We start from the raw sequence: 27,679 nt of genomic DNA, 5'->3' as shown, positions 1-27,679 counted from the left end.
AAAAACAATTTCTTTCCTTTTCTTATTTTTCTCTTTCCTTTTTTAAAAAAGATTTATTTATTTATTTTATGTTTATGAATACACTATAGCTGTCCTCAGACACACCAGAAGAGGACATCCGATCCTATTACAGATGGTTGTGAGCCACCATGTGGTTGCTGGGAATTGAACTCAGGACCTCTGGAAGAGCAGTTAGCGCTCTTAACCACTGAGTCATCTCTCCAGCCCCCCTTATTTTTTCTTGAGTCAGGGTTTCTCTGTATAGCCCTGGCTCTCTTGCAAATTGCCTATAGACCAGACTGGCCTTGAACTCACAGAGATTCAGCTGCCTCTGCCTCCCAAGTGCTGGGACTAAAAGGGTTGTCACCACTGGCCTGGCCCAAAACATTTTTTTTTTTAATGCTTTTTTGAGACAGGGTTTGTCTGTGTAGCTCTGGCTGTCCTGGAACTCACTCTGTAGACCAGGCTGGCCTCAAACAAAGAAATCCGCCTCCCCCCCCCCCCCCCGCCCTCCCCCCACCCCTCCCACAAGTGCTGGGATTAAAGGCGTTCACCACCACTGCTTGGCCCAAAATTTTTTTTATAGGACTAACAAAGACTGTTGATCACAGGCAAGCATTACAGTGTCACAGTAGTACAGTAAGTTTGAGATGTGACAACTGCTAAACTTGCCAAAGACATTTAAGAGCCTACATTCATAGATGTAGTGCAGCCTGTAGATACTGTGGAACCTGTTAAGTATACTCATTTCAAGTATGCCCATGCCTAGAGTCACACAACCCTCATGTTTCTGGAACAGAGGCTTCCATGTGTTTGGTGAACTTCTGCACTGCACCTCTGGGCCCCCAGTCTGTTTAGGTCACTACCCAACACCACAACTTAAGACCAGCTGGGCCAGCTCCAATGCAGTGCTGTCTAGAGAGTATGGGATCTTCTTTTAGAAGGCCTGTGGCTCTTGGAGTGGGTGGGGTTAAGTCTGCCCTAGAGGCATTGACACTAGTGTATAATAGACTATGATGACAGTTTGTTTCCTGTTGTGTGTCTAGGTAGATGTGAGTGAATGAGCAGTGGGCTCTTAATTTTCATTTACTCATAAAGTTTTAATCTTACGCTGTTTTCAGCAAACTTTTCTCTTTACTATAAGAACTACTGAGCATAAACACAAGGTGCCAGCAGCTCAGTACACTAGAGCCCACACTGGGTACCTCCATACAAGCTGTGCCCACTTAGTGACAGTATACACCTGGTACTTATGATGTGGTTGGAACAGACACCAAAGCAAACGCTCTCTAATCACGTAACAGCCCATGAGAAACACCTGTATCACCAACCACCAGCCCAAAGTCTCAAAAAAAAAAAAAAAAAAAAAAAAAAAAAGAAAAGTCACCCAAAGTAAGCAAACTAGGACCAAACACAAAGGCACCTAGAACAATGAGGAAATGAGAACCTTCCTTTTGGCCGGGCGGTGGTGGTGCACACCTTTAATCCCAGCACTTGGGAGGCAGAGGCAGGCGGATTTCTGAGTTCGAGGCCAGCCTGGTCTACAAAGTGAGTTCCAGAACAGCCAGGGCTACACAGGGTGTCTTGAAAAACCAAAAAAAAGAGAATCTTCGTTTTGGAAGATTTTTTTCTCAGTAATTTAATATCAGACCCATTGAGAGTTAGCACCTGAGCACCTTACTTCTGGTGGTTATTCCAGGGACCACAGGCTGCGTGGCTTCCTACACTGTAGATATATGACCTGGAAAAGTAAGTCTACTACAGCAGAACACAACTGACCAGTGATCTGGGGCAAAACTCCAACACAATCTTGGGGAAAAGATTTAATGTAAATATTCACCCATTAGGATGTACAAATAAATAAGCTCAGAAGAGCCAACAGAAAAAAAATACAAACTGCCAATTTATCTCCAGTCTCAGATACTTCAATTCTAAAACACTAATACACAAATTAACTCATAAAAAGATGTAGGACATTCAATATAAACATCCCCAAACAAAAAACAAAATCAAGGATAAATGCTATTTCTTCCTATGTATCAAGACTACAAATAGCATTTAAATACTTTATTATTCAAATTAAGAAATTATACATTTTGTCTGATAATTGTCATTGTCTTAAAAGTGTCATTCAGTTTTCCCACATTTAAAAGTATATTGCTAATTCTGTTCACCTAACTCCAACAGCACAAAGAGCCTCCAGGCACAGATGCTGGACTTAGACGAGAAGCAGAGTCTGGAGTCCTCACCAGCTCCATGATGATCCTTGTATGCTAGCCTCTCAGATGCTTCCCTGCTTTGTTTGCAGAGGCTGAGGTCAACTGGCAACAAGTTTGACCCTGATAAAGTGCCCAAGTGAGAATCACCTGGCCTGATGCTCTTCCCTGGCAGATGCCAGGGATGCTGTCTTCTTATCAAGACAGCGGCAGAAAGCAGAGGTGCTGAGGCCTGGGATAAGTCCCCCCAAGATGCGCAAGATGATGGGCACAGCCAGGCTAGGAGGGCATATGGATCACGGAGAGACGCAGCCCGCCACTTTGGTTCAAATGACTTTAATAAAAGCTGCAGTGCCCACATCCCCAGTTGCCAACTCACTGCAGGTGACACGGTACCTCAGGAAGTGTAAGGACCCTTCTCCTCCACCTCCTGGAAAGCTTTCCAGGCATAAAGCAGAGACAGGCAAAGAGCAATGAGGGCAGCAGTCACCTCAACCCACACAGCCATGTCCAAACCTCATGAGGCAGGTCAGTAGGAGTCTGAAGACAAGCATGCGATTCCCACCTGGGGGACATGGCTTAAAAAGCACAAATAAAATAATACTAGTGTTATCCATTTTCCAAACCTAACCACTTTGGGAAAAGGCAGCAGGAAAAATGCCTTCAGTTTTTACAATTAGGCTTGTAAACAATCAACCACATGAGAAGCAGTGGCTTGGCTCTGTGTATCAGCCCCAGATTCTGTATGCAGATACTGGTGCCTGACCCAAGAAGGGATATAAACTGGGTCAGCAAGGCCAAAGCTTCATCTTTGGTTAATTTCACTGAGTTGCCACTATTCTAAAACCTGTGCTCTTCTTGGCAAAATTACTAAACCAGCCACATAGCACATAACAATAGCTAGGTTATGTGAAAAGCAATGTCCATCTATGTATGTGACTATGTCACGATAAAATCATCTAAAAAAAAAATTAGAAAGGGAGAGATGCCAGATAGAAGGCCTGAGGAGAGCTGAGGGTCCTGCCTGAGTGCTCTCTTGGGTCTGGTAGGTGCTGGCTGCCTTTGGGTGAGATCAAGTTCTCTGGGCTCAATTCAGCTCAGCTCAAAGCCAGCAGCACACTCAATGGCATACAGCAGCTTGCTTCGCAGCAGGGCTTCATCATAAAACTCTGGGAGCTTCAGCAGGTTCATGCAGGTGCTGGCTGTAGGTAGCCGCTCAAGGTCAGAGCCTCCATTGTGAATGCAAAACGCAGGGTATAGCTCCTAGAAGAAGGGCACAGGATATGGTTAGAGGATTCTAGTATAGCCGGGAGCCTACCAGAGCTTGCTTGTCAGTTACTCTGGAAGCTGCTTTTCTCAAAAGTATTCTTTCTTGTAAAGAGTTATCTTAAATTACATATATGTACAAGTAGGTGTGACTGTGCATGTGAGGGCGTCATTCAGTAGCCAGAGGTATTTGGATACCCCTTGAGATGAGGTTACAGTGGTTGTAAGCTACTGCACGTGGATGCTGGGAACTGAACTTGGGTGCTCTACAAGAGCAGAATAGGCTCTTAATGGCTAGGCTACCTCTCCAGATCCTTGCCTTTTTTGTTTGTGAGTGTGTGTGTATGTATGTATGTATGCATGTATGTATGTATTTTTGGTTTTTGAGACAGAGTTTCTCTGTATAGTCCTGGCTGTCCAGGATTTCCATCTGAGAGCTGCTGACCTTGAACTCTAAGATTTACATGCCTCCAGAGCGCTGGGGTTAAAGGCATGCACCAACATTGCCCAACTTCATTATGGTTTTAAATATCTTTAGAAATTATATTGTACTTGTGTACATTTGGGTGTGATACATACATGCCACAGAACATGTAGAAGTAAGCAGACAACTACTTGGAGTAAGTTCTTTACTTTTACCACATGTGCTGGGGTACTGAACTTAGGTTGTCAGGCTTGGTGCTTTTACCTGGTGAACTACCTCCCCAGCCACCCACACCTACACCCACACGCACACAACAGACACACTTTGGAATTGGTGTTTTGCTTGCATGTATGTTTGTGTGAAGATGTTGGGTCCCCTGGAAGTAGAGTTACAACTAGTTCTGAACTGCCATGTGGGTGCTGGAAATTAACCAGGTTCTCTGCTCTTAACCTCTGAGCCATCTCTCCAGCCCTATTTTTTTTAATTACATAGAGAACTCAAGCTCCAATTATAGCAAAATGATGAATTGCTCAATGTGCTTATAGTAAAATGGAAATGACAAGCTGTATGTGCTGTTGCACCCCCTTCTACCCTCCTCCCCTTTGATTTTTCAAGACAGGGTTTCTCTGCCCTGACAGTTTTAGAACTCTCTTTGTAGACTGGGCTAGCATAAAACTCACAGATTTTCAGCCTCAAACTCATAGATCTGCCTGCCTGGGATTACCTACCCACTCCCCTCCAAAGAAAAAAAAAAAAGAAAAAAGTTATTTATTTTTGTTTTATGTGTATGTGAACTACATGTGTGTCTGGGGCCTAAGGAGGTCAGAAAAGACCACCAGATCACTGGAATTGTAGTTATAGCCAGTTGTGAGGCATCATTGCTCTTTTTTTTTTTTTGGTTTTTCGAGACAGGGTTTCTCTGTGTAGCCCTGGCTGTCCTGGAACTCACTCTGTAGACCAGGCTGGCCTTGAACTCAGAAATCTGCCTGCCTCTGCCTTCCAAGTCCTGGGATTAAAGGTGCCAGCACTGCCCAGCACAAATCATTTTTCTTTTTTTAGTCTATTCTATTTATTTATTTTTAAAGACTTATTTATTTATTATATGTGTACACTGTAGCTGTCTTTAGACACTCCAGAAGAGAGCATCAGATTTTTGTTAGGGATGGTTGTGAGTCACCATGACCTTTGGAAGAACAGTCGGTGCTTTTAACTGTTGAGCCATCTCACCAGCCCACAAATCATTTCTTGACGTAACCTAAGCTGACCAGAAAAGTTCTTTCTAGAAAGTTTCAGTTGGTGATAAAATGATATACACTTTGAACGGCCAGTCACATGTGGCTCCTAGCGTTATTTGGTTAGAAGTGATCAGAGTGCTGGACCCACAGGCCAATCCTAGCACAGGGATGAGTCTCCCCCTCCTACTTGCCTCCAACTACATCTGAGGAAATGGCTACAACTCTGCTTTGCTGCCAAAAAAGCAAAATTCAAACATAAAAACTGAGCAAAGGTGTTGGTTTCTAACATTTTCCCCATATAATCATGTTATAGACAGGAACATAACAGGAGTCAAGAACAGGTAGCTTGTTTCTAGGAGTGCCTTGTCTACCCTACTGGGTATGTGGACAGGATGGTGCCAATGAATGCTATTTAAAGATGTAACAGTGAGTGCTGGTTAGTATTGTTCTTAAAGATTCATTTAATTTTATTTTATATGTATGAAATCCTCAGAGTCGCCAAAAAGGGAGTTGCATCCTCTGAAATTGTAGTTAAAATATAGTTGTGAGTTGCCATGTGAGTGCTGGGAACTGACCCCAGGCCCTCTTCCAAGTCATCTTTCCAGCTTCATGGTTATGTCTAATGTACAATACTGAACCCTTCATTTCTGTGTTGCAGATACCCAGATGCCCTTAGATACGTCCACTGACATTTAATGCAAAGAAGGAAATAAGTTTTCTCTCATTTTGTATCAGCACATCACAGCCATTATTCTGTGCCTTCCTCTTTTTCTCTGCTACCATGTCCTATGACTCTGCCCAAGTAATAGAGTGTTTCTTCCCACCGTACTGCATAGGAGCACACAAACTGCTGATAGACACATACACAGTTTTGACACTGCATGAATGAGGCTGTAAAGAAACTACATTTTTGTTTGTGACTTTCTGGGCTGACCTTGAACTCAGTACATAAAAAAGGATGACTTAACCCTAATCATCTTGCATTTACTTCGAAGGTACTTAGATGGATGGCAGGTATATCTCTACACCTAGCAAGAATTGTGTGATTAAATTCACAATTATACTTGCCTATAGGCTAAATACATATCTGTTCTAAGCTGATGATAACTCAGACCAGTACATTGAGATCCAAGGAAAGAAAGGCCAGATGGTACAAATAACCAACAGCTACCCATGAGGACCATCAGGTATCTGAGATGTGACTGCATTCTTTCCCAACACACAACAACAAAGCAAAGTGCCCCGAACTGGCTTATTCTCCCAGCCTTGATGTACAGATATCAGATGTCTGCTTAGTTCACCCCTCATTGCAAGCATCAACAAGATGAGGCTCAGGGGAGCAAAATGGTACCTGCACATCTGGCTGGATACTGAGATTTTAGAGCTTCAGGTGCTGTGACTAAAGAAGATAAATTAGTTAAGGTCACAGGATGAGACACTCCGATGTTCATTAAAAGTTGTGATTTGTCATCCTAGCATTTGAAGGACCTCAACCTTCTGTGCTAGCTAGTTTTTATTTATGTCAACTGACACATAGCTTGAGTCATTAGAGAGGAAGAAGTCTCAATTGAGAAAAAGTCTCCATAAGATCAGGCTGTAGGCAAGCCTATAGGGCAGCAGTCAAACAACCCTTTCATAGGGGTCTCCCTAAGACCATTGGAAAACAGATATTTACAGTACAATTCATAGGAGAGTAGCAAAATTATAATTATAAAGTAGCAATAAGAATTTATGGCTGGAGGGGTCACCACAACATGAGAAAATGTATTAAAGGGTCACAGCACTAGGATATTGAGAGCCACTGCTGTAGGGCATTTTCTTGATTGGCGACTGAAGGAGGAGGGCCTAATAATGCATTGTGAGTGAGGCCAACCCTGGGCTGATGGTTCTTGGTTCTGTAAGAAAGCAGGCTTAGAAAGTCATGGTGAGCAAGGCAGCAAGCAGCAATCTACCATAGCCTCTACATCAATTCCTGCTTTCAGATTCCTGCCCTTGAGTTTCAGTCCTGACTTCTTTCAATGATAAACAGTGATATGGAACTGTAAGTCAAATAAACTCTTTCTGGGCATGGTGGCGCACACCTTTAACCCCATCACTCTGGAGGCAGAGGCAGGTGGATTTCTGCGTTCGAGGCCAGCCTGGTCTACAAAGTGAGTTCCAGGATAGCCAGGGCTATACAGAGAAACCCTGTCTCGAAAAACCAAAAATAAATAAAAAACAAACAAACAAAAAACAAAACAAAACAAAAAAACCACTCTCATCTTCTGATCATACTATAATAATTTGCTTCTTTTAAATGCCTGAGTATCTGCAGCTCAATGTCTATTACTAGCTGACTCTTGGCCTTCTTCCAGCTGGGACCTCATAACCAATGCCGTCACCTGTCCTGAGCACACTGCTTGAGATAATGCCATAGAACACTTTTATACCTACTCAAACTGTCCAGGACACATGGAAGGGAACTAAAGGACATATCTAACTGGTAAGGTAATATAGGCCAAATCCCAATACTCATGAGACCAAAGCAGCAGGACTAAAGAATTTGAGGCCAGTCTGGGCTAAATAGTGAGTTCAAGGATAAGCCTAAACTATAGAGCAATACTATCTAAAAACAAACAAACAAAAACAAAACAAAACAAAAAATATGCCCATGCATGGCAATACACTGGAGCCTTACCTGGAAGACAAAGTCTACGGGGGCCATTAAGGGACAAGTGGCATAACTTCACCAAGCCTCAGAAACTTATTAGAAACATGGCTGCCTAGCTCCACACAGCAGCTGGTCCCAAGAGCCTTCAAATATCTGTTTCTAACAAGCTTTCCAGTATTGCTGGAGCTGTAGTCCGAACAGCCAGACTCTAAACTAGTGGGTTAGACACTGTAAATACACCATGGGCAAACTCTTTTATTATTGATTATTGAATTGTAGTGACTTACAATTAGTGAATTGTAGGACTATCTCTATTCTAGGATATTAAGAGTAAAATATCTAACAAGAAAAAGAAAGATATTCCTAATCTCTGAAATGATTTAGGACTATAGAACAAACATGGCCAGGCAAGAGGTTAAAGTGGGCAAAGTCTTTTCCAGTTTTGCCACAGCATTTATGTGGGGGTGGCAGAAGGCAACCTTACATTCATGCATCCGACATGCATGTTGAAGTCTTAGGACAACTTGTGGAAGCTGGTTCTTTCCTTCTTCCATGTGGGTCCTAGAGATTAAATTCAGTATACCAACCTTGGCAGTAACTCAACCACTGAGTAATTATGCTGGTTCCTCATGTATGTATGCATGTATGTATGTATGTATGAATGATATTTATTAAGTATAAATGTTGCTTTATCCAATTTTAAAATGAATATAGGAAATATCATTAAATGTTTCTCAAGCAACATTTGTGTGTGTGGAATGTTTGTGTGAGAAGGTATGGGTATGCATGTGGAAGTAAAAGGTTGGGTGAATTTCTCAATTGCTTTCCACCTGATTTAAATTTGTAAATTGTGTGTGTGTGTATGTATGTATGTATCTGTGTGTATGTATGTATGTATCTGTGTGTATGTAGTGTATTTGAGATTAGAGGACAACTTCATGGAGTACATTCTCTCCCGCCACTTTCTTTCAAAGCAGAATGTCGGGCTGGTGAGATGGCTCAGTGGATAAGAGCACCCGACTGTTCTTCCGAAGGTCCAGAGTTCAAATCCCAGCAACCACATGGTGGCTCACAACCATCCGTAACGAGATCTGACTCCCTCTTCTGGAGTGTCTGAAGACAGCTACAGTGTACTTACATATAATAAATAAATCTTAAAAAATATTCAAAGCAGAATGTCTCATTTCTACTGCACAGAGTAACCTAGGTTAATATCACCAGGGAGTGTCTAGTCTCTAATTCTCAAAGTACTGTAAGAGTGTTGACTTTACAAGTGTCATCTTGTTGTCTACTGAGCCATCTTGTCTTGCCACTCATGTTTTGAAACTGGCTCTCTCACTGAACTTCAAGCTTACTAATTCAGCTTGACTGGCTGGCCAGCAGGCTCCAAGGATTTTTCTGTCTCCACTTCTGTAGTGCTGAGATTATAGGACCAGCTTTTTTTCAACTGAGTAGTGAGTATCTGTTTATTCTCTTTTGTTTTGAAGACAGCAGGGTCTCACTATTTAGCTCTCACTGATTTTGAACTCACTATGTAGACCAAGCTGGTCTCCAACCCACAGATATCAGAATCCTGGAATTAAAGGCATGCACTACCTTGTATGGTAAATACTAGGTATTGGATTTAGGTCCTCCTGCTTGCATGGTATTTACTAATTAATTGATCCACTTCCCCAACCCCTCAAATAGCTTTAGTTACTAAAAACCATAGGCTAGGTAATTACTTTTCAGAAATAATCAAACAAGGCTAGGATAATGTAAAGCATATATTAATAACAGCCATGACCAAAATCTACTTCTGCTTATCTCAACACCTACATTTTAGGTTGTGTACTCTTCAATTCAGAGTGGAAAATCATGACTGACAAGGCTGATGACTGTAACTTCAGGCAGCCTATCTGAACACAGGCTCTCTAGACACTGAAAGAAAGCCTAAATACAATTATAACAGCACTTAGGACTTAGAATGGGACAAAAAGACAGCAACCATATAGTGGTCAGACCTGTATGGTTTTAAAGAAAATGGCATAGAAGATGCATACCTTGAAACCCAGGAGAGGGGGGCGAGAGCAACTTGTTACAAACTTGAGCAACTTGCGCTTTTCTTCGTCAGTGAAACCTTCTACAACTCTCCAAAAGATTTTAATGACAGGATGATCGGCAGAATAGCCCCCTATGACAAAATGAACATATGATGCATTAAAAATAAAACCAAGCCAGGCAGTGTTGGCACATACCGTTAATCCCAGAACTTGGGAAGCAGAAGTAAATGAATCCCTTGAGTTTGCGGCTAGCCTGGAGTACAGACTGAGTTACAGGACAGTGAAAGCTACAGAGAAACACTGTCCAAACAAACAAACAAAACCAAAACAAACAAATACCCTACCCCTACCCCAAATCAATGCAGAAGGAGCAGCAACAAACTTGGGAATATGACACCAATGTTTTGAGGGGTCTGTGAGATAGGGGAGTAGGTTTTCTAAGCCAAACTAAAAGATACCTGCCTCTGGTCCTTTGCAGAGGGTAGGTGTGACCACGATGGAGCCAGCATGAAATGATGCCTAGCAAACACTAGAAACCAACAACATGTGGAGTAGACCTTCTTGAGTAGGAACTGACACTTGGATATATATCTAAAAAACGGTAGACACTGTGTCTTAGTCAAGGTTTCTATTCCTGCACAAACATCATGACCAAGAAGCAAATTGGGGAGGAAAGGGTTTATTCAGCTTACATTTCCACATTGCTGTTCATCACTAAAGGAAGTCAGGACTGGAACTCAAGCAGGTCAGAAAGCAGGAGCTGATGTAGAGGCCATGGAGGGATGTTCTTTACTGGCTTGCCTCCCCTGGCTTGCTCAGCCTGCTCTCTTACAGAACCCAAGACTACCAGCCCAGGGATAGCACCACCAACAAGGGGCCTTTTCCCCTTGCTCACTAATTGAGAAAATGCCCCACAGTTGGATCTCATGGAGGCATTTCCCCAACTGAAGCTCCTTTCTCTGTGGTAACTCCAGCCTGTGTCAAGTTGACACACAAAACCAGCCAGTACACACTGATACCTTATTTCTCAGAGAGCTAGGCACTTGGCCAATATGATTTCCATGTCTATTTATTGCCACTCCTTCTGATAGATAATAAGACTGTGGCTGACAACCAGCCCTGCCTGTTATTAAACACAATTCTAAGATGTACTATCTGCCACTTATAGATTTTAATCTCATTAAGTGCTTCCTAAAACTAAAAAAATTGCCATATATTGTTCCCCCATTGTTAATACACTACAGAAATAACATCAATAAGATATCTTAAGTGCATTAATTGACACCAAAATGACTATGGTAATATTTTAAATCTATTTACTGGAATAGCTGGGATCCTTAAAGGTATAAACTCTCAGTGTAGACAGGGAAGTCAAACAACTCAGGGCAATTTCTTGGCAAAGAAAGGTCAGAATGATGACATTTTCCTAAACATATGACTGGAGAGTGCAGACACTATGACCTGTGGCATTATTTGTTTTTATATAAAATTAGAGTTCAGGTTTAGAGCAACAGCAATTACAGAAGAAATAAAATGCACACACATCAATGCAAATTTAAGTGATTTTTAGTAAATTTAGAATCACTAGCACATCCATATTTAGAACATTTCCATTTTTCTCACAAAGCTCCTACAGACACCTCTGACCTTCTGTCTCTAACTCCACAGATGGTGCATACAAAATGCCTTTTAACTGAACACAGGAACTTTAGCTGGGTATTTTCTTCTCTTTTCTCTTCTCTTCCCTTTCCACCTGGCTCCTGGCCTCACTTTATACAGTCCAGATTTGCCTTTAACACAGAAATCTTACCTCAGTCTCTTGAGGACTACATCTAGCTTGGATTTCTTTTTCTTAATTTAAAAAGTACATTTGTTTATTTATTGTGTCTGTGGTTCTTTTCCTGCCATGTGGATCCCTGGGATCAAACTCAGGTTCTCAGGCCCAGCAGCAAGAACACTTTATACACTGAGTCATCTCTTCAGCCCCAGAATTATTTTTTTATTTTGTGGTAAAACATACAACATAAAGTTCACCATTTCAATCACTTTCCTGTGAGAATTCAAGAGCATTGATCACATTTACTTTTCCATGCAGCCATCAGTCTCAGTTCAAACAGGAGCCCCACCCTGCCCTCCTTCTCATTAGAGTAATTTCAAGTTCAGTCTTCTCTATGAGTCTGTGAGCCTCTTTCAGGTGCCTCACATAAGCAGAACCAGCTAGCATCTGTCATTTATCCTGGTTTCTTTCACTTAGCATAATGGGCTCAGGATTCATCCATGTTGGGGCCTGTATAACTAGCTCAGTGGGTATGTAACTTGCTACCAAACCTGAGGATCTGCACTCAGTTCCTGGGTTTCACATATTAGAAGAATAGAATTGACTTTCACAAGCTATTTATTCTCTGACCACAAAAATGTTGCACTTTTGTGCATCCATGCACGCTCATACACAGTCCTAAAATTTTTTACAAAGAGGGGACCAGAGAGTTGTGCAGCAATGTAGACTACTGGCTACTCCTCCAGAGGACCTGGGTTTGATTCTTTGCATCATTCATGGCAGTTTACAACTGCTAATAATTTCAGTTCCAGGGGAATCAAACACTAAGTCAGATACACATTAAGGCAGAACACCCGTACACAAAAACCAATTAAAAAAAAGATTTATGTATTTGTTTGTTTGATGTATGAGAGTACACTGTTGCTGTCTTCAGACACACCAGAAGAGGGCATTGGATCCCATTACAGATGGTTGTGAGTCACCAAGTAGTTGTGGGAATTGAACTCAGGACCTCTGGAAGAGTTGTCAATGCTCTTAACTACTGAATTATTTCTCCAGCACTTTTTTTTGTTTTGAGACAGCATTTCTCTCTCTCTCTGGCTGCCCTGGAACTCAAGATCTGTCTGCCTTTGCCTTCTGCATGCTGGGATTAAAGATGTGCACAACCACTGCCCAGCTTGTTCTGACTTTTTGTTATTTGGTGGCGATAGGAACAGAACCATGTACACCAGGAAGTACTCTATCACTAAGCTGTACTCTTTCAGGAACCACAGAGCCATTCTTACCACAGCTGTACCATTTTAGATTGTTATGAGCAGCAGATAAAGCTTTCAATTTTTCCACATCCTGCCCAACACCTATGTTGTTTAATACTATTCCTAAATGAGTATGAAATTAAATCTTACTTGAGATTATGTCTCACATCATCACTGCACTTAGCTGCTAAGAGTTTATCTTTTCTAGGAACTAGGTATTTATGTATGACTTGCAAATATTTTCTTCAAGTAACACTGCTTATTGTACGCTATACTAAAGTTTATAGTGGGGTTGTTAATCTACTTTCTTATGTCTGTCTATAGTGTGAGACTTGGAAATGACTTCACCTTCTGCAGAAACCCTCCTGAGTTCTAGGACTAAAGGAATATACCTCCAAACCCATTATGTTAATTACAGCAGATTACTTAACAAAATGAAACAAGCTGGTGGCATACACCTCTGATCTGGGTGGCACTGGAAGAGAGAACCAGGTGGATTTCTGTGAGTTTGGGCCAGCCTGGTCTACAGAGTGAGTTTCAGGACAGCCAGAGTAACACAGAGAAACCCTGTCTCAAGGAAAAAAAAAGAACGAACCAACCAACCAAATAGCTCCTCTCTCCTAAATATGTACAAGAATATAAACCTGTGTGCAGGTAGTGTCTAGTAACAGAATGGCTAATACAGCTTTATTTATTTATTTGTTTAATGACTCTTGTGCTGGGGCTTGAAGCCAGAGGCTCACACATGCTAAGCACATTTAACTACAGATGGTATGTTTGCTATCACTTTTTATTTTTGTTGCTGTTTTTGAGACAAAGTCTCTCTCTACATAGCCCTGGCTGTCTGGGAACTGCTGGCCTAGAATTCACAAAGGTCCTCCTGCTTATGTCTTTTAAGTGCCGAGATTAAGAAAGCATACCACCATCCCCAGCAAGACTGGGAATAACCAAATGTCTATGAGTAGAAATAAAAGGTCAATTATGAAGAAGAAAATACACAATATACTGAACATTATAAAAATGAGAAGAGGCTCACACTTGCACACTGGAAGCCATGAAAGTGACTGAGGACAGTAGTTCACAGTAAGGTGAACATAAGATAGGGATATAAGAGGTTATAGTGACAACTGACCTATGAGAAAGGCATAGTCTAATGTGGTGCTACATACCTGAATAGTTTGTAAAGGATTTTAGGTCCTCCAGACTTACAGGAACTTGTGCACCAGAAATTAATACCTGGGGAAGGGAGAGGGAGAAAAAGGTTAAATTGTAAACCTGAAGGGATATTTTCAGAAAGTGTTTTGTTTCCTGTGAAACAAAGTGTTTTGTTTTGTGTCTTTGAGAATAGTAGTCATGATACCTGAATTTCCTGTTGGTCAAACATTCGGAGCCACTCTAGGCTCACAACATTGGCCAGGCCCTGGCGGAAAGCTAGGCAATGCGGTCGGATCTGCTTGTTCAGCCGGTAGTCAGCCACCAGGTGGATGTAGGCAATTCGGTTGGCCCCAGTTACCGGGATGTCTTTTCCACCAAATTTTAGTTCAACCACCTGTAACAGAAAACACAGGGTTCTAGAGGTGTGAAAACAGGGAAACAAAAGTTTAAGAAAATAAAAATCCAACATATACCAGTAGCACAGGGATAGTTGTAACAAGAGGCAGGAACTTTTTCTTTCCCATCACTAAGCATCCTGTCCTATCCTAGCAATAAGAAATAAGGGAACTGTGACAATTTCATTTTTAAAAAGCAGAGCCACTAAGGGCAAAGTTATGAATCAAAGGGTCATTCTAGTCCCAGAGAGAACAAGGCGCTCATTCTGGAGAATAAACAGTCACTATACTTCCTTTCATCTTTTTTGGATGCTGCCTCTATTATAGAATGTTTGATTTAAAGGACAGTAGTGAATGATTTTGAAGGGAAGGAGAAAGATATATTGACATGCCCATTAATTCCACCACTTGGAAAGCTAAGGCAGGAAGATTTCTAGACTGTCCTGAGTTATACAGTGAAAACTCTGTTAAAAACAAAATTCGAAACAAACCAAAACAAAGAAAAAGACAAAACTGCAAATACAGCTACACTGTTTCTTTTTCCTTATTTATTCTGGTTTTTCAAAACGGTTTCTTTGTGTTTAGCCCTGGCTGTTTTGCAGCTTGCTTTGTAAAGCAGGCTGTCCTTGAACTCACAAAGATTGGCCTGGTTCTGCCTCCCCAGCTACCACCATCTCCTGGCTACACTGTGTTTCTACATCTAGAATGAATCTTAAAAATAGCTCTTTAAATGTCATGGCAGGGCCAGTGTGAAAAGAGTGCAATGGAAATGCAGTTCTCGCCTTAACATGAACCCTTACCTCAGCAGTAGGTACTATGACTGTGTAAACTTTCACATATAGAGAAGATTACCACAGATGTAGGATTAGCTACAAGAACATGCTCTGAAATGCCTTGTTTATAACCACATAATAGAAATGCATTTCTGGTGTTAGTGGAGGTTACCTATTCAGAGGATAAGTAATATATATAATAAATAAATGAGGGCTTCATACTTATAATCCCAGTCCTTGGAAAGTAAAGGCAGACAGCTAATTCAAGCCCATCCTGGGTGACATAATGGTGGCTGGGGGTGGGGCACAAAATAAAGGAGAAAAGACATTTCTGTATTTCCACATTAACGATGGCATTGCTGCTAGTGAACTAAAAGTGATGGTCTGAATAGGCTCTGTGCTTGGGGAGCAGGATGCAAGCTTTGGCTATAGGGGTGCTTATACTGTACATCACAGAACTACTGGCACCATTTCCAGTTCTACTTTCTTTTCAAGTCTCCTTTGTATCTCCAGTCTAACAAGAACATACTATCCACCTGAGTAGTGTTTTCTATACCCCCAAGTTTTACCACTTTACATAAAGGATATTTCAATGTCAGGTGAAAAATTTTACTTAAATCAACCTGGATCTGGTACTAGAGGGCATGGTAACCTGCTCATTCCCATTTTATCAAAGTTATGCAGCTTTAAACTTCAATGATAAATGTGGCTGATTCTCTTCCTACAGTATTTCACACTTTAGACATTCAATCTTTCTTACTAATTTGCTTTCTCAATTTGGGACCCATCAAATCTTACAATGAGCTTTCAAGCCATTGTCTCCAAGCTGAGTGAGGACTGTTCATTACGCTAATTCCTCTGCTTATATTCAGCTGACAGTTCATCTGTTAACCAGGTCTTCTGAGGCCGGCTATTATATTTCCATATATAAGAACACCACTTCCTTTAAATGGATTAAGGTAGGTAATAGATGATGATGTGATTGTAGAATGTAAAGACAAACAATCAAGTTTTCAGTTAAAAGGACTTCTAAGACCACCAATCATCTAATAGTGGAATTTCTAGTAACTTACAAAAACGTACCCTTGGCTTTTTCCTCATGTAAACAGGCATAATGCCCACACTAAAGGAAAAACCCTGGTAACAGAACTGCTCCTTTACAGAGAAGAATAGTGGGACACAGCACAGAGGGTTGCCTGCTTCTATCTACTTCTGCAGAAGTCCCTCTAGCACTCTACCACTGTGCTTCCTTATTCTCCTAATCAGATCTTTGGTATGGCTATTCCTACATTACCATCTATCACTTCTTCTTCTTCTTCTTTTTTTTTTTTTTTTGGTTTTTCGAGACAGGGATTCTCTGTGTAGTCCTGGCTGTCCTGGAGCTCACTTTGTAGACCAGGCTGGCCTCGAACTCAGAAATCCGCCTGCCTCAGCCTCCTGAGTGCTGGGATTAAAGGCGTGCGCCACCACGCCCGGCCATCTATCACTTCTTAATGCACAGAAAAATTCTATACTACCAGCAGCTGCCTCAGGTAGTAGCACCTCACTGTACTAATCATGCATGCCGACTAGTTTTTATATCAACTTGATAGAGGATAGAGTCATCTGGGAAGAGGGAACCTCAATTGAGAAAATGTCCCCACCAGACTGAGCTTAGAGAATTTTCTAGATTGATTACTGATGTAGGAAAGTACAGCTCACTCTGGGTGGTGCCATCCCTAGGCTGCTGGTATCCTGGGTTCTGTAAGAAAACAGGCTGAGCAAGCCACAAGAAGCCAGCCAGTCAAGTCAGCAGCATCCCTCTGCATCAGTCCCTACATCTGGGTTCTTTCCTTGCCTGCTCTTTCTTACCTCTTAGATGATGGACTACAACCTGTAAAATGAATAAAACCTTTCCTTCTCAAGTTGCTTTTGGTCATGGTTTTATCATAGCATTAGAAACCTTAACTAAAGAGATTATGCTACCAAGATACATGGCAAAAGGAGCACACACAATAGCTGTACAGTGAAAACATCCTTATGATGGTATAAACCTCACCTTGCTCTCTGCCCTCTTGGTGCTGAGATTACAGGCCTACACCACGAGGCTCAGCATAAACAATCTCTTCTTAACCTATTTATTCCCTAGGTGTGACTGGTTGATGAATTCTGGAACCCTGGCACAGAACACATCCAGGATGGTTCCTGGTAATGACATTTGGCCTTCTACATGAACAATGGGGATTAAATTCAGGTACTTATGATTAAACAGCAAACATTTTATGGACTGAAATTTCTCTCCAGTCCCCTAAGTTTATTTTTCATGGTGATACACAAAAACAAAAACTATATGCATTTATGGGTTCGTATGTGATATGATATTGTGACCTATGCTGAATTACATTTAAATCAGGATAAACACTTCTCCAATAGTATCTACCATTTTTTCAATGATAAAAGCAATCAAACACCTATCTTCTAGCTGCTTGAAATACAGTGACTTATTCTGTTATTACTATGTTGAATACACACCAGAACTTTACTCGTATTTCATGCACTGATGACTTTTGAAAAACCTATATTAGAAACAAGTGACAGGATGGGTGGTGGCAGCTCATGTCTTTAATCCTAGCACCCAGAAAGCAGAGACAAGGTGGATCTCTGTGAGATCAGGGCAGAGTGAGTACCAGGAAAGCCAAGGCTACACAGAGAGAGAAACCCTGTCTCAACAAACCAAAAAAGGAAGAAAGGAAGGAAGGAAGGAAGGAAGGAAGGAAGGAAGAAAGAAACAAAGAAAGGAAAAACAAACAAGTAACACTGAAAATTGAAAAGAACAAAATTTGCTGGGTGCAGTGGCCCAGGCCTTTAATCCCAGTACTTGGGAGGTAGAGGCAGGCAGGTTTGTGAGTTTGAGGCCAGCTTGTATAGGAATTCAGAGCTATATAGTGTGACCTGTCTCAAACAAACAAGTAAGCACAAAATGAAAAACAAAATCTAAAGTAGTTAAAGATTACTACTATTCTATATCAAGGGCTACCAATGATGTTTGGAGGCACTGTGGCTGCACAGGCAGGGGTCTGGGACGCAGCTCTAGCATGAACTGTTAACAACACAGAAGGGTTCCCACCTACAACTTTTAAGTCATGCTTGTTAATACTTTACAGTTTATAATCCTCGCTTCAAGTCACATTTAGTTTGGGGGATAGAGGTTGAAGTATGTTTTCTGTTTTTCTTTGCGGAGACAAATTCTGGATATAGTCTAACCTGACTTAGAATTTGTAAATCTGCTGCCTCAGACTCTTTGGGAATGGGATTACAGTATGCATGGCTTTGTAAGTATTTTTAAGGTATTTTCTAAATTTTGGAAACACCTAACACATACTAGAGAAGATAGGCCAGGCATAGAAAACTGTTTCTTCCTAAGACTAATATAATATTTTACAGCTAGCTAAAGTAATGCCTACCAACTCAATATATTCCAAGAGAGTGAATTTTATGAAATGTGACTTCTATAATGATAAAACTGGTATCAAGAAAACTAGTTTGGATCCTGAGTGGTGGTGGCAGTGACAGTGCACACCTTTAATCATAGTATTTGGGAGGGAGAGGCAGGTGGATGAGTCTAAGGCTGGCCTGGTCTACATAAAGATTGCCAGGATACTAAGAGCTGCACAGTAAGACCCTGTCTCACCACTACCCACCATCTACCAAAAAAAAAAAAAAAAAAAAAAAAAAAAAGAAAAGAAAAGAAAAGAAAAAAAAGAAAGCAATTTTGTGTCATACATAAGGTTGAACATGCCTTTAATCTCAGTACCTGGGAGATAGACGTAGGCAGATCTGTGTGTTTGGGAAGAGCCAGCTTAATCTACATGAAACCCTGTCTCACAAAAAAAAAAAACACACACGCACACACACCAAACAACAAAGCCCAACAAACCAAAAGTAACAACAAAACCTAGTCTGTCTCTAATATAGGTCTTTCTTTTTGCAAAAAGGATAAAAGCAGCAGGAGCAACCAGGCAGTCAGGCAGGTGTGAGGGAAGGTGGTTTGCCAGTCACTCCCCAGTAAAGAAATGAGAGAGGCTCTAGCTTCAGCACAACCAGGGATACAATTCAGAGAGGGAAGGACTGCCAGCAGAGACGCTGAGAACATGAGTGGCTTGGAAAGTTTGAGCTGCTCTTGCTGCCAAGCCCCAGTCAAAAGTTTTTTCCAATTGAGGACAATGCCACGGTGACAGTGGCATGAGAAACGCTTTCTCTGAAAGATGAAATGTGTCCCCAGCTCACCTGGGCTTCTCCCAGGTCATTGTTCACCACAGTAAAGTTCAGTCCCAGTTCCTCCACATCCTCCTCATAGCTCTTGAGGAAAAGCAGGTTCCTGTAGACTTCGGGGTCCAATGAGGCAAGATGGTGAATGTCCACATCTGCACTGGTTCCCAGTAGCTTGGACAGGAAAAAGCCAGCAAAGGGTAGCTCCACCAACATGTTTTCATACAGAGCCTTCAGACAGACCAAAGGGCAGACAGGTGATTAACAGTCAACATTATCTGTATGCTTCCTATAACAGAATACAAGCTAATTCAACAGTGACAGAGTCCTGAGAGGCAGACTCTGCCTCCATGATAATGTGAGGCCAATGCATTTACCATGTGCCAGACCAGTGCTGAAACTGGAGTGTAATACTAAATGGGACTTCTAAGAGCCAAATCTTTCATGCTGACCTTCATATGTCAGGAAATGTTTTCCACAAATAGTCAGATATGAGTGCTTTAGGGTTATAGTATATTAGGCACCAACTGAACACAAACAGGAAACTAAACAAAACAGAGTACTGTCTCACAGTTCTGCAGATGGACCTTTCACTCCCCTTCAAGCTCCTGGCAGCCGACACGGCTTCAGTTGCATCCTTCTACTTCCTGCTTCTGTATCTACACTGTGTGTTTGCTTTGTGTCACACCTTCTCTTTATCTTAGAAAGACATTGGCCATTGGATTTTGGGACTGAACTTGACTATGTATTTCCAAATGAGAGCATGTTTAGAGAGAGGTGTGCTAGATCTAGAACAGAACTCTCTAGTAGCTATAGATGTGGTCATATTAGCACTATGAATACAGCTGCCCACTCTACTTCTGCAGTTCAGAAGACTGCTGTTCTTCCAGAGGACAGTAGTTCAATTCTCAGCACCCACATGAGGGGGCTCACAACTACCTTAACTCTGGCTCCAGAAGATCTAGTATACTTTTCTGGCCTCTGGGTTGAGCTCTTGAATACATATGCTACACACACATATGCCCCTAAAAAGGGGTAAAAACAAGAAATATGTTCTCATTGTATGTTATTTTTGTGATTATTTATACTATAGTACAGATAAACCTTGCATGAATTTTTAATAATTTATTTTTATTTTATGTGCATTGGTGTTTTGCCTGTGTGAGGTATCCAATCTCCTGGAACTGGAGTTACAGACCAGTGTGAGCTGCCATGTGTTTGCTGGAAACTGGACCTGGGTCCTGTGGAAGAGCAGCTAGTGTTCTTAACCTGTGAGCCATCTCTTCAGCCCCTTTGATGAATTTCTTACTTGGTTATACCTGAGTAAATTCAGGGAATCCCCTCTATAGATCTAAGTTTCATCACTCCTAAGACTTCTCATAATATAGCACACACCAGGTTTTGGAGATTCTTTTATTTGCTGTCTGTGGTGTGATAGATTCACCTGGTGATGGACATGTGTGGTGTTTCCACTTCTGGACTTTCATGACCATATACATAGGAGCAGAGCATAGAGGTGGCTAGCACAAGGAAGACATTGTCCAAATAGTTTCTAAAATGCTAGCACCTTTCTGCCCCCACCAATGATGCGTGAGGATTCCCACTGGCCCTCACACTCCTACCTGTCAGTATCACCAGCTTTTTAATCTTGGCCCGTAGCTGGAAGCTGCTCTTCCTGCCACCCATTGGATTAATTAGTGTTAATGAGTTACTATGTAGATCTCCAGAGATTTCCTAGCAGAAATGGTAAGTAAAATTATGTAAGGTTTCCAACATCAGGTCAGAGATTCATGCCACACAGTAAATATTCCAATGGCCTACTGCTGTAAAATGCAATACAGACTCAGAAATGTGTGGTAAGAATTAAAAAAAAAAACCCTATTTTAGAGGCTGTGGCAAAGTGGCTCAGACGGTGATTTCAGGTTCTCACTGAAAAGCCTAATCTTTGGGATCACATGGTGAAATGAGAGAACTTTACCTCCACATGTGCACCATGGCAGATGAGCACATGTGCATAAAAGCACATAAACAAACAAACAAAACCTACCACTATACTCCTAGTGTCTTATTCTGACAGGCAAACTTGGAAACCATAACCAACCTTTGTCAAGTTCCTTGGTGAACAGCTTGATTGGTGCTCTTGAACACTCTTGTAAACACAAGCATCACACTGAGCAGGCCATGACTGACTCCTTTTCCTAAGACCTAACATGCTAAGAAATCAATTCCTATGGAGCCACACAAGTCTTCCTCCACAAATTCTTTTTTCCCTATTAGAATAACTCAGAGATCAGTGTTCACACTGAGTCTGTGCTCCCTCCCTATCTCTCAGGCCAGCTGCATGTCTAGGCAATGATAACTATATGATACAATTTCTTCCATGGGCAACTCTTCTCAAAACAAACAAACAAACAAACAAACAAAACTCCCAAACAACAAACAAACAGTTAATAATATTAACCTAGAGCACTTATAAATACCATTACTTCTAAATGAAGGATGAGTTCAAAGCCAAGGAGAGCATTTTGCGTAAAGCTGCATGATTGATCCTCATGTACTGAGAAAAAGCCCTCATTTACACAGTGGACTTTGAAAGTAAGCTGGAGTGTAAATCATTGCATGTTCAATATGGAAGGTCATTGTTTGCCATTTCTGCATTAGTAACAATAAACCAGAGAAATTCATTAAATATATCAGGGCTACCTGAATTTTAAGCAGAAATTCCACTGTGACTCATAAAATGTAAATGCATAGGTATAATTTTTTACATAAGGCAGGTTTAAACCTTTAGAGCATTTAATATACAAGCACTAATAAATGATAGCACTGAAAACTATGATTGCATCAGCTAAATGGATTATAAATTAAATTTCCATAATGTATGCAACTGAGATACAAATGTAAGCATAAATCAAGGTACTTTCTAAATACAGGTTAGTTATACAACTCTAAAACTGTCTATTTTTTATGTAAAATAATCCACTTAGCATTTTCAAGTCCATTGCACCACACTTGTTCCTAGAAACATATCAATAACTACCTGTCACAAAAAAAGCAAAAAAAAAAAAGGCTAGGTATATAGAAAAGCCTGTACAGAATTTTCCAGTTATGTCCTTCACGAATGTTTATAGCCAGAAATTGTGCCAAAATGGTTTGAAATGAAAAGGATTAATTATAGTAGAAGCCTTTTAATATAAGTGAGTGCAGTCTCAATGTAATTAATGCAAATTGTGGCTCTATCAGGAAAAAAAAGTGAGTCACAGGACAGGCTACTTCTGCTTGCTGCCAAATAACTTCAGTAATTTACTACATTAAGAATCAATAAAAAAATAATGCTTTTCAAATGCATCTCTATCAATCTTCAGGTAGTTCTAAAGTGAACATTTATAACTTAATCTAAAAACCATAGGAAATGATCTCTTGCTTTAAAGCCATCCTAAAAAAGCAAGCAGATAATAATTTTAATTATTTCTAATCATGCTAACCACATAGCTTAAAAAACAAAACAAAACATGTGCATGCCATTTAGATTCATTTAGAATCTTTGGTTTTCAGTCACAGCCAATTCCTGTAGCATTTAGGCCCATACAGCTACCTGACACTAGAGCTGGGGTTGGCACCCCAACTACGCCCAATGCACCAGATGCTGAGCTCCACTTTGTTGCCTGTGTGAATGCTAGTTTCAATGAGTACAATTGCTCATTAGTGATCCAATGGATGTGCAACTAGAGAGGCAATTGAACACACCTGGCTGTTTTGTTACTTGAAGAACAGGAAAAAGCTGGGCAGTAGTGGCGCACACCTTTAATCCCAGCACTTGGGAGGCAGAGGAAGGTGGATTTCTGAGTGTGAGACCAGCCTGGTCTACAGAGTGAGTTCAAGAACAGCCAGGGCTACACAGAGAAACCCTGTCTCAACCCCCCCCCCCAAAAAAAAAGAACAGGAACAGCCATGGGGGTGGGGGCAGGGGAGAGGAGAGAAGGTCTCAAACGTTTACTGCTATTAGAGGCACAACTGCTTTCTTTAACTTTTGATTAAATCAACTGATGTCCTTTTAAAAAATTAACATATTTAGTTCTATGTAGATACATGCGTGGGATTGTGCATGTAGACACTCCTCCCTTGAGTTTGCTAGCTACCAGATAGGCGTGCTGGTAACTGCAAAAGCAGTAAGTGCTCATAACCACTGCATCCTCTCTAGTCCTTTTGTGGACTGTTCTGGTTTCACATTGAAGATTCAGGGATCGCTGGGGAATCCAATGCATATCCAGTGCTGACCTTAGCAATGAACAGCATCAGCTCTGTACACTGCTCCGTGCCTGCCAAAAAGAACTACCCAGTGTCTGAGAAGGTTCCTTTGGCACTGCTATTTCCAGAATACACATTGTCCCAGTGATACCTACACTGGGCCTGGGCCCACGGCACCCTGCTAGCACCGTCAGGTCCTCTCTAGTTATTCTCACTCCTGGCCTCAGCAGGTAAAAGTGAATGCCATGCAAGCCTGAGACCCCAAGATCCATTTCCAAAACCCACAGTGGCAGTTAGCCTTTGACATGCAAAAGTGCATGGTGGCATGCACCCATTATCATATTATGTACATAACAACAAAAACAATGATGATAAAATTAAAAAGCAAAAGTTTTTTATTTCAACAGTCCTGTGACAGTCTTTGGTGACTTCAGTGACCCAACTGGCCATGATCTAACATTTTAGCTACTTAATCTTGCACTAGCTCACCTTGGCCACCTTGTCTTTTGAACCTACTCAACTAACCCTCACCCAGAGTCCCTTCACCCTCTGAGTTTGACAGCCCATGTTAATCTCTGTCCCCTATCTCCTTTTCAGCTGGTTCCCTCCTTGTCTCCACTCATAGACTAATTTCCTTTCCTTATTTTTAACATGTCTAAGTGTTTTGCCTGAATGTGTGTACTGGTGCTCTTAGAGGTCAGGAGTCAGATACCCTAGAACTGGAGTTATGCATAGTTGTGAGCCACCATGGCAGGTACTGGGAACCAAACCTAGGTCCTCTGCAAGAGCAGTGCATGCTTTTAACTGCTGAGCCGTCTCTCCAGCCTCCTGATTTTCTCAACAGTCCAGACTTTAGGATGGGATCCTGTGATCATTGTCTGTGCTTTTAGTTTGTTTACACACAGTTCGTTCCTTTTTCTTTAGTTTCTTTTTTTTTTTTTAAACTTTTAACAATGTCTTTATTTGGAGACTCATCATTATATTCTTCAAACAGGTTTAAACAAATAACTTGCTAATAATTTCTAAAATTCATTGGATAAATTTAGAGAATATTAACCTTCTTTTAGATAATATATATCACTTAATACCAATTGTTCCAGAGGGTACTCAGTAGACACTAATCCATAAAACAAATTGAGATCTAGTTGGAGATCTCAATCCACAATCTTTTATTATTTCTTGATATAGTGTCTCATGCATTGCAGGCTGGCCTTGAATTCCCAATCTTCCTCCCTCCTTCCCTCCCCCCCCCCACCCCCCCAAGTGCTAGAGTTACAGGTGATGTTATATCTGGCCCAGCTCACCATTTTTTGCCTCTTTCTAGTTAGTGGCCATAGAAACTGACAGCCCATGTTTCTCTGGGGAGTCATTGCCATGGTTAGCTCAGCAAATTTTAGAACTGGCAGAACAAAGCTTGCAAGCTAGCTAGCCCAAGGGATACACAGACTTCTCCACGTCCCAGGTGAAGCTGCTATTTCTGGATCATCCTTGTGGTCATCAGCCTCTGTCCCACACAGGCTCTACTCACTCATCTCAGCTCTCTTTGAAGTGTGCCTCCCATGACTTCAGTGAAGCCTCTCTGCCTGCACCTATGGACACACTCTGGGGGGAATGATTGAGAATTATTAGCACTCTGCCTGTCTGTCTGTCTTCTTCCAGCCACAGACCTCAAGTCACATTCTCAAATACCTGAACTGAATATACCCAATGGAATCTTGCAACGCATCAGGTCTGTACTTCATGCAGAGGGTAAGGGAAGCAGTTTGCTTGTCTAGTGATAAAGAAAATGGCCTTTATTTTACTGCTTGTTAGTCTGAATGGTCATAGTAGTTCCCAGATGACAGTCAAAGAGCACAGAATGTACCTTAGTTACCATCTGCCCAGGCTTTGCCTCCATTTCATGCAGTTATTGTCCATACTGATAGATGACAAGGCCACTTCTTTGTTATGTTATTTGGTCCACCAGTAACATCACATAGTAATTATCCTTTTTTCCCTTGAGACAATCTTTATCAAGCTTCTGAAACCTTATTCTTTTTTTTTCCTTTCTTTTTGTGGAACTCTGTTGTTCCATGGGACTTGGTTCCCAAGCTCCACCCTCTGTGTCCACTCCTTCCAGGCTGCAGCTCAGTCCAGACCTTGTTCTTTAATACAGTGTCTGCCTAAGGTATCTAAACCCTAAGGCATGTCTCAGGTATCCTAAATCAAGTAACTTCTTACCCAACCTTCCCTAGCTTAGCCAACACCACCTCTATCTTTCTGTTATCAGAACAAACCAGTCAGACTCCTTCATATCCTTCCTTTTCCCCCTATCAACAAATGCATTGTATATTACTACTCTCTTTCAGCCCTATGCTACCAAGGCTGAGATTCCACTATCACCAACCTCTACCTAGCTTTCCCATTTGAGTGCTTGCTCTACCTATTTATAATATCAAAGTTAAACACACTTCAGGTCATGCAATCAAGATCATGAGTTCCTTACTTGGTCTAAGATTAGGCTCAACTACTTATAACTGCCTTTCTAAGCTGATCTTGTTTAAGAGCAAAACACAGGTGCCATGGCCACTAAATTGTTTTTGTTGTTTTGTTTCGATGAGGCAAGGTCTCACTATTAGTCCTGGAACTTGCTTATGTAGACCAGGCTGGTTTTAAACTCAGAGATCCTCCTGCCTCTGCCTCCCAGTGCTGGAGTTAAAGGTGTGCACAGCTTTGGTTGGCACAGTCACTAAATTTAAATTTAAATTATGTAAAAGGTTCTGTCTTAGTTTTAGAAGGCCTGTGCTACTGTCAAGATCGTAAGTTTAAGGAAAGACATGAGCCTTGGTTTGATCAAAGTAGATGAGGCAGGGGATACAATGTACTAAGCTTAGGCTCAAAGATGACTGCAGAGGAGAGGAACTGTGTCACATGAAGGATGAGGCAAGCAAGGTTTCAAGTGTTTATCTCAGGCTTTACAGATTTAAGTCTCAGAACCTAGAGAGCATTTTCTAAGGGACACTAATGACATATAAGAATAAATTCTTTCAGCTTCCAGAAAGGTCAAGATCAACTGCTAACTGTCAACATCTCACTTTATGATACATTAACTTCATACTTACTCTACTGATATACACAATTATAAAGCATGCTGAAGTTACACAATCTGCTAATTAAAAATTTCAAATGTATTACCATGGTATTACCAAATAATCTGATTTATAGGCATTCTGTTCCAATTAAATCAATATTCTGAACCAAGGGGAAATTTTCAAGTAGATTTCAAATATGATAAAAGATTTGTTCCAATAAATATTCTGAACTTAATTGGCTTAAATGGACTAAGGTGCTTCTATCTGTAAAAAAAAGTCCAACATGACATGACCACATGCCAGGCTGTTTACTTATCCCTGTCTAGAGCCTGATTTACAAGCAACAAAGTGCAGCCATGACCCGCAGCCCAGGCAGGAACCATCTGCTAATGGAACTTTTAACTGAGAAGTGACCAGTGACAGGAGGTAATTCTTCCTGTGCATAGCTGCTCTGAAGACCTCTGTGCACTTTATCACAGTAAACAATCACTAACATATGCATTAAGGAAATTTAAATATATTATGACCCAATAAACACTATAATCAATCAATAAATAGTTTTCTTCTCTTGCAGATTTAATGTTCAGGTGCCATGCCATTAGTGCTATACGGGTACATTCATTTGGATGCAGACATACTGATGTAAAGTTAAGCACTTACAATCAGATAGTAAACAGACATTTCCCATGCAGAAGCCTCTGAGGAACTGAGTCAACACTATTCTAAAGGAGCTACAGTTTTATTTATTTATTGTCTTTTGGTTTTTCGAGACAGGGTTTCTCTGTGCAGCCCTGGCTGTCCTGGAACTCACTCTGTAGACCAGGCTGGCCTCAAACTCAGAAATCCACCTGCCTCTGCCTCCCAAGTGCTAGGATTAAAGCACTTGGTGGCACATGCCACCAAGTCCAGCTTGGAGCTATAGT

General features: G+C 41.2%; 1 protein-coding gene across 1 annotated transcript in view; it reads right to left on the bottom strand.

Moving 5' to 3' along the window:
• Positions 1 to 1,800: 1,800 nt before the first annotated feature.
• Positions 1,801 to 27,679, bottom strand: part of Ube3c (ubiquitin protein ligase E3C) — a 106,836-nt gene continuing 80,957 nt past the window's right edge. Inside the window, exons 19-23 of the mRNA NM_133907.3 lie at positions 19,456 to 19,668; positions 14,227 to 14,415; positions 14,036 to 14,102; positions 9,834 to 9,964; positions 1,801 to 3,479 (exon numbers count right to left, since the gene is read on the bottom strand). Coding sequence (NP_598668.1) covers positions 3,309 to 3,479; positions 9,834 to 9,964; positions 14,036 to 14,102; positions 14,227 to 14,415; positions 19,456 to 19,668 — 771 coding nt within the window. The 3' untranslated portion in view covers positions 1,801 to 3,308. The remainder of the gene's footprint in view (positions 3,480 to 9,833; positions 9,965 to 14,035; positions 14,103 to 14,226; positions 14,416 to 19,455; positions 19,669 to 27,679) is intronic.

This window comes from Mus musculus, chromosome 5 (assembly GCF_000001635.26).
Source record: "Mus musculus strain C57BL/6J chromosome 5, GRCm38.p6 C57BL/6J".
Lineage (NCBI taxonomy): Eukaryota > Metazoa > Chordata > Mammalia > Rodentia > Muridae > Mus > Mus musculus.
The sequence above is the reverse complement of the archived record's forward strand: the minus strand, read 5'-3'. Positions and strand labels throughout refer to the sequence as shown.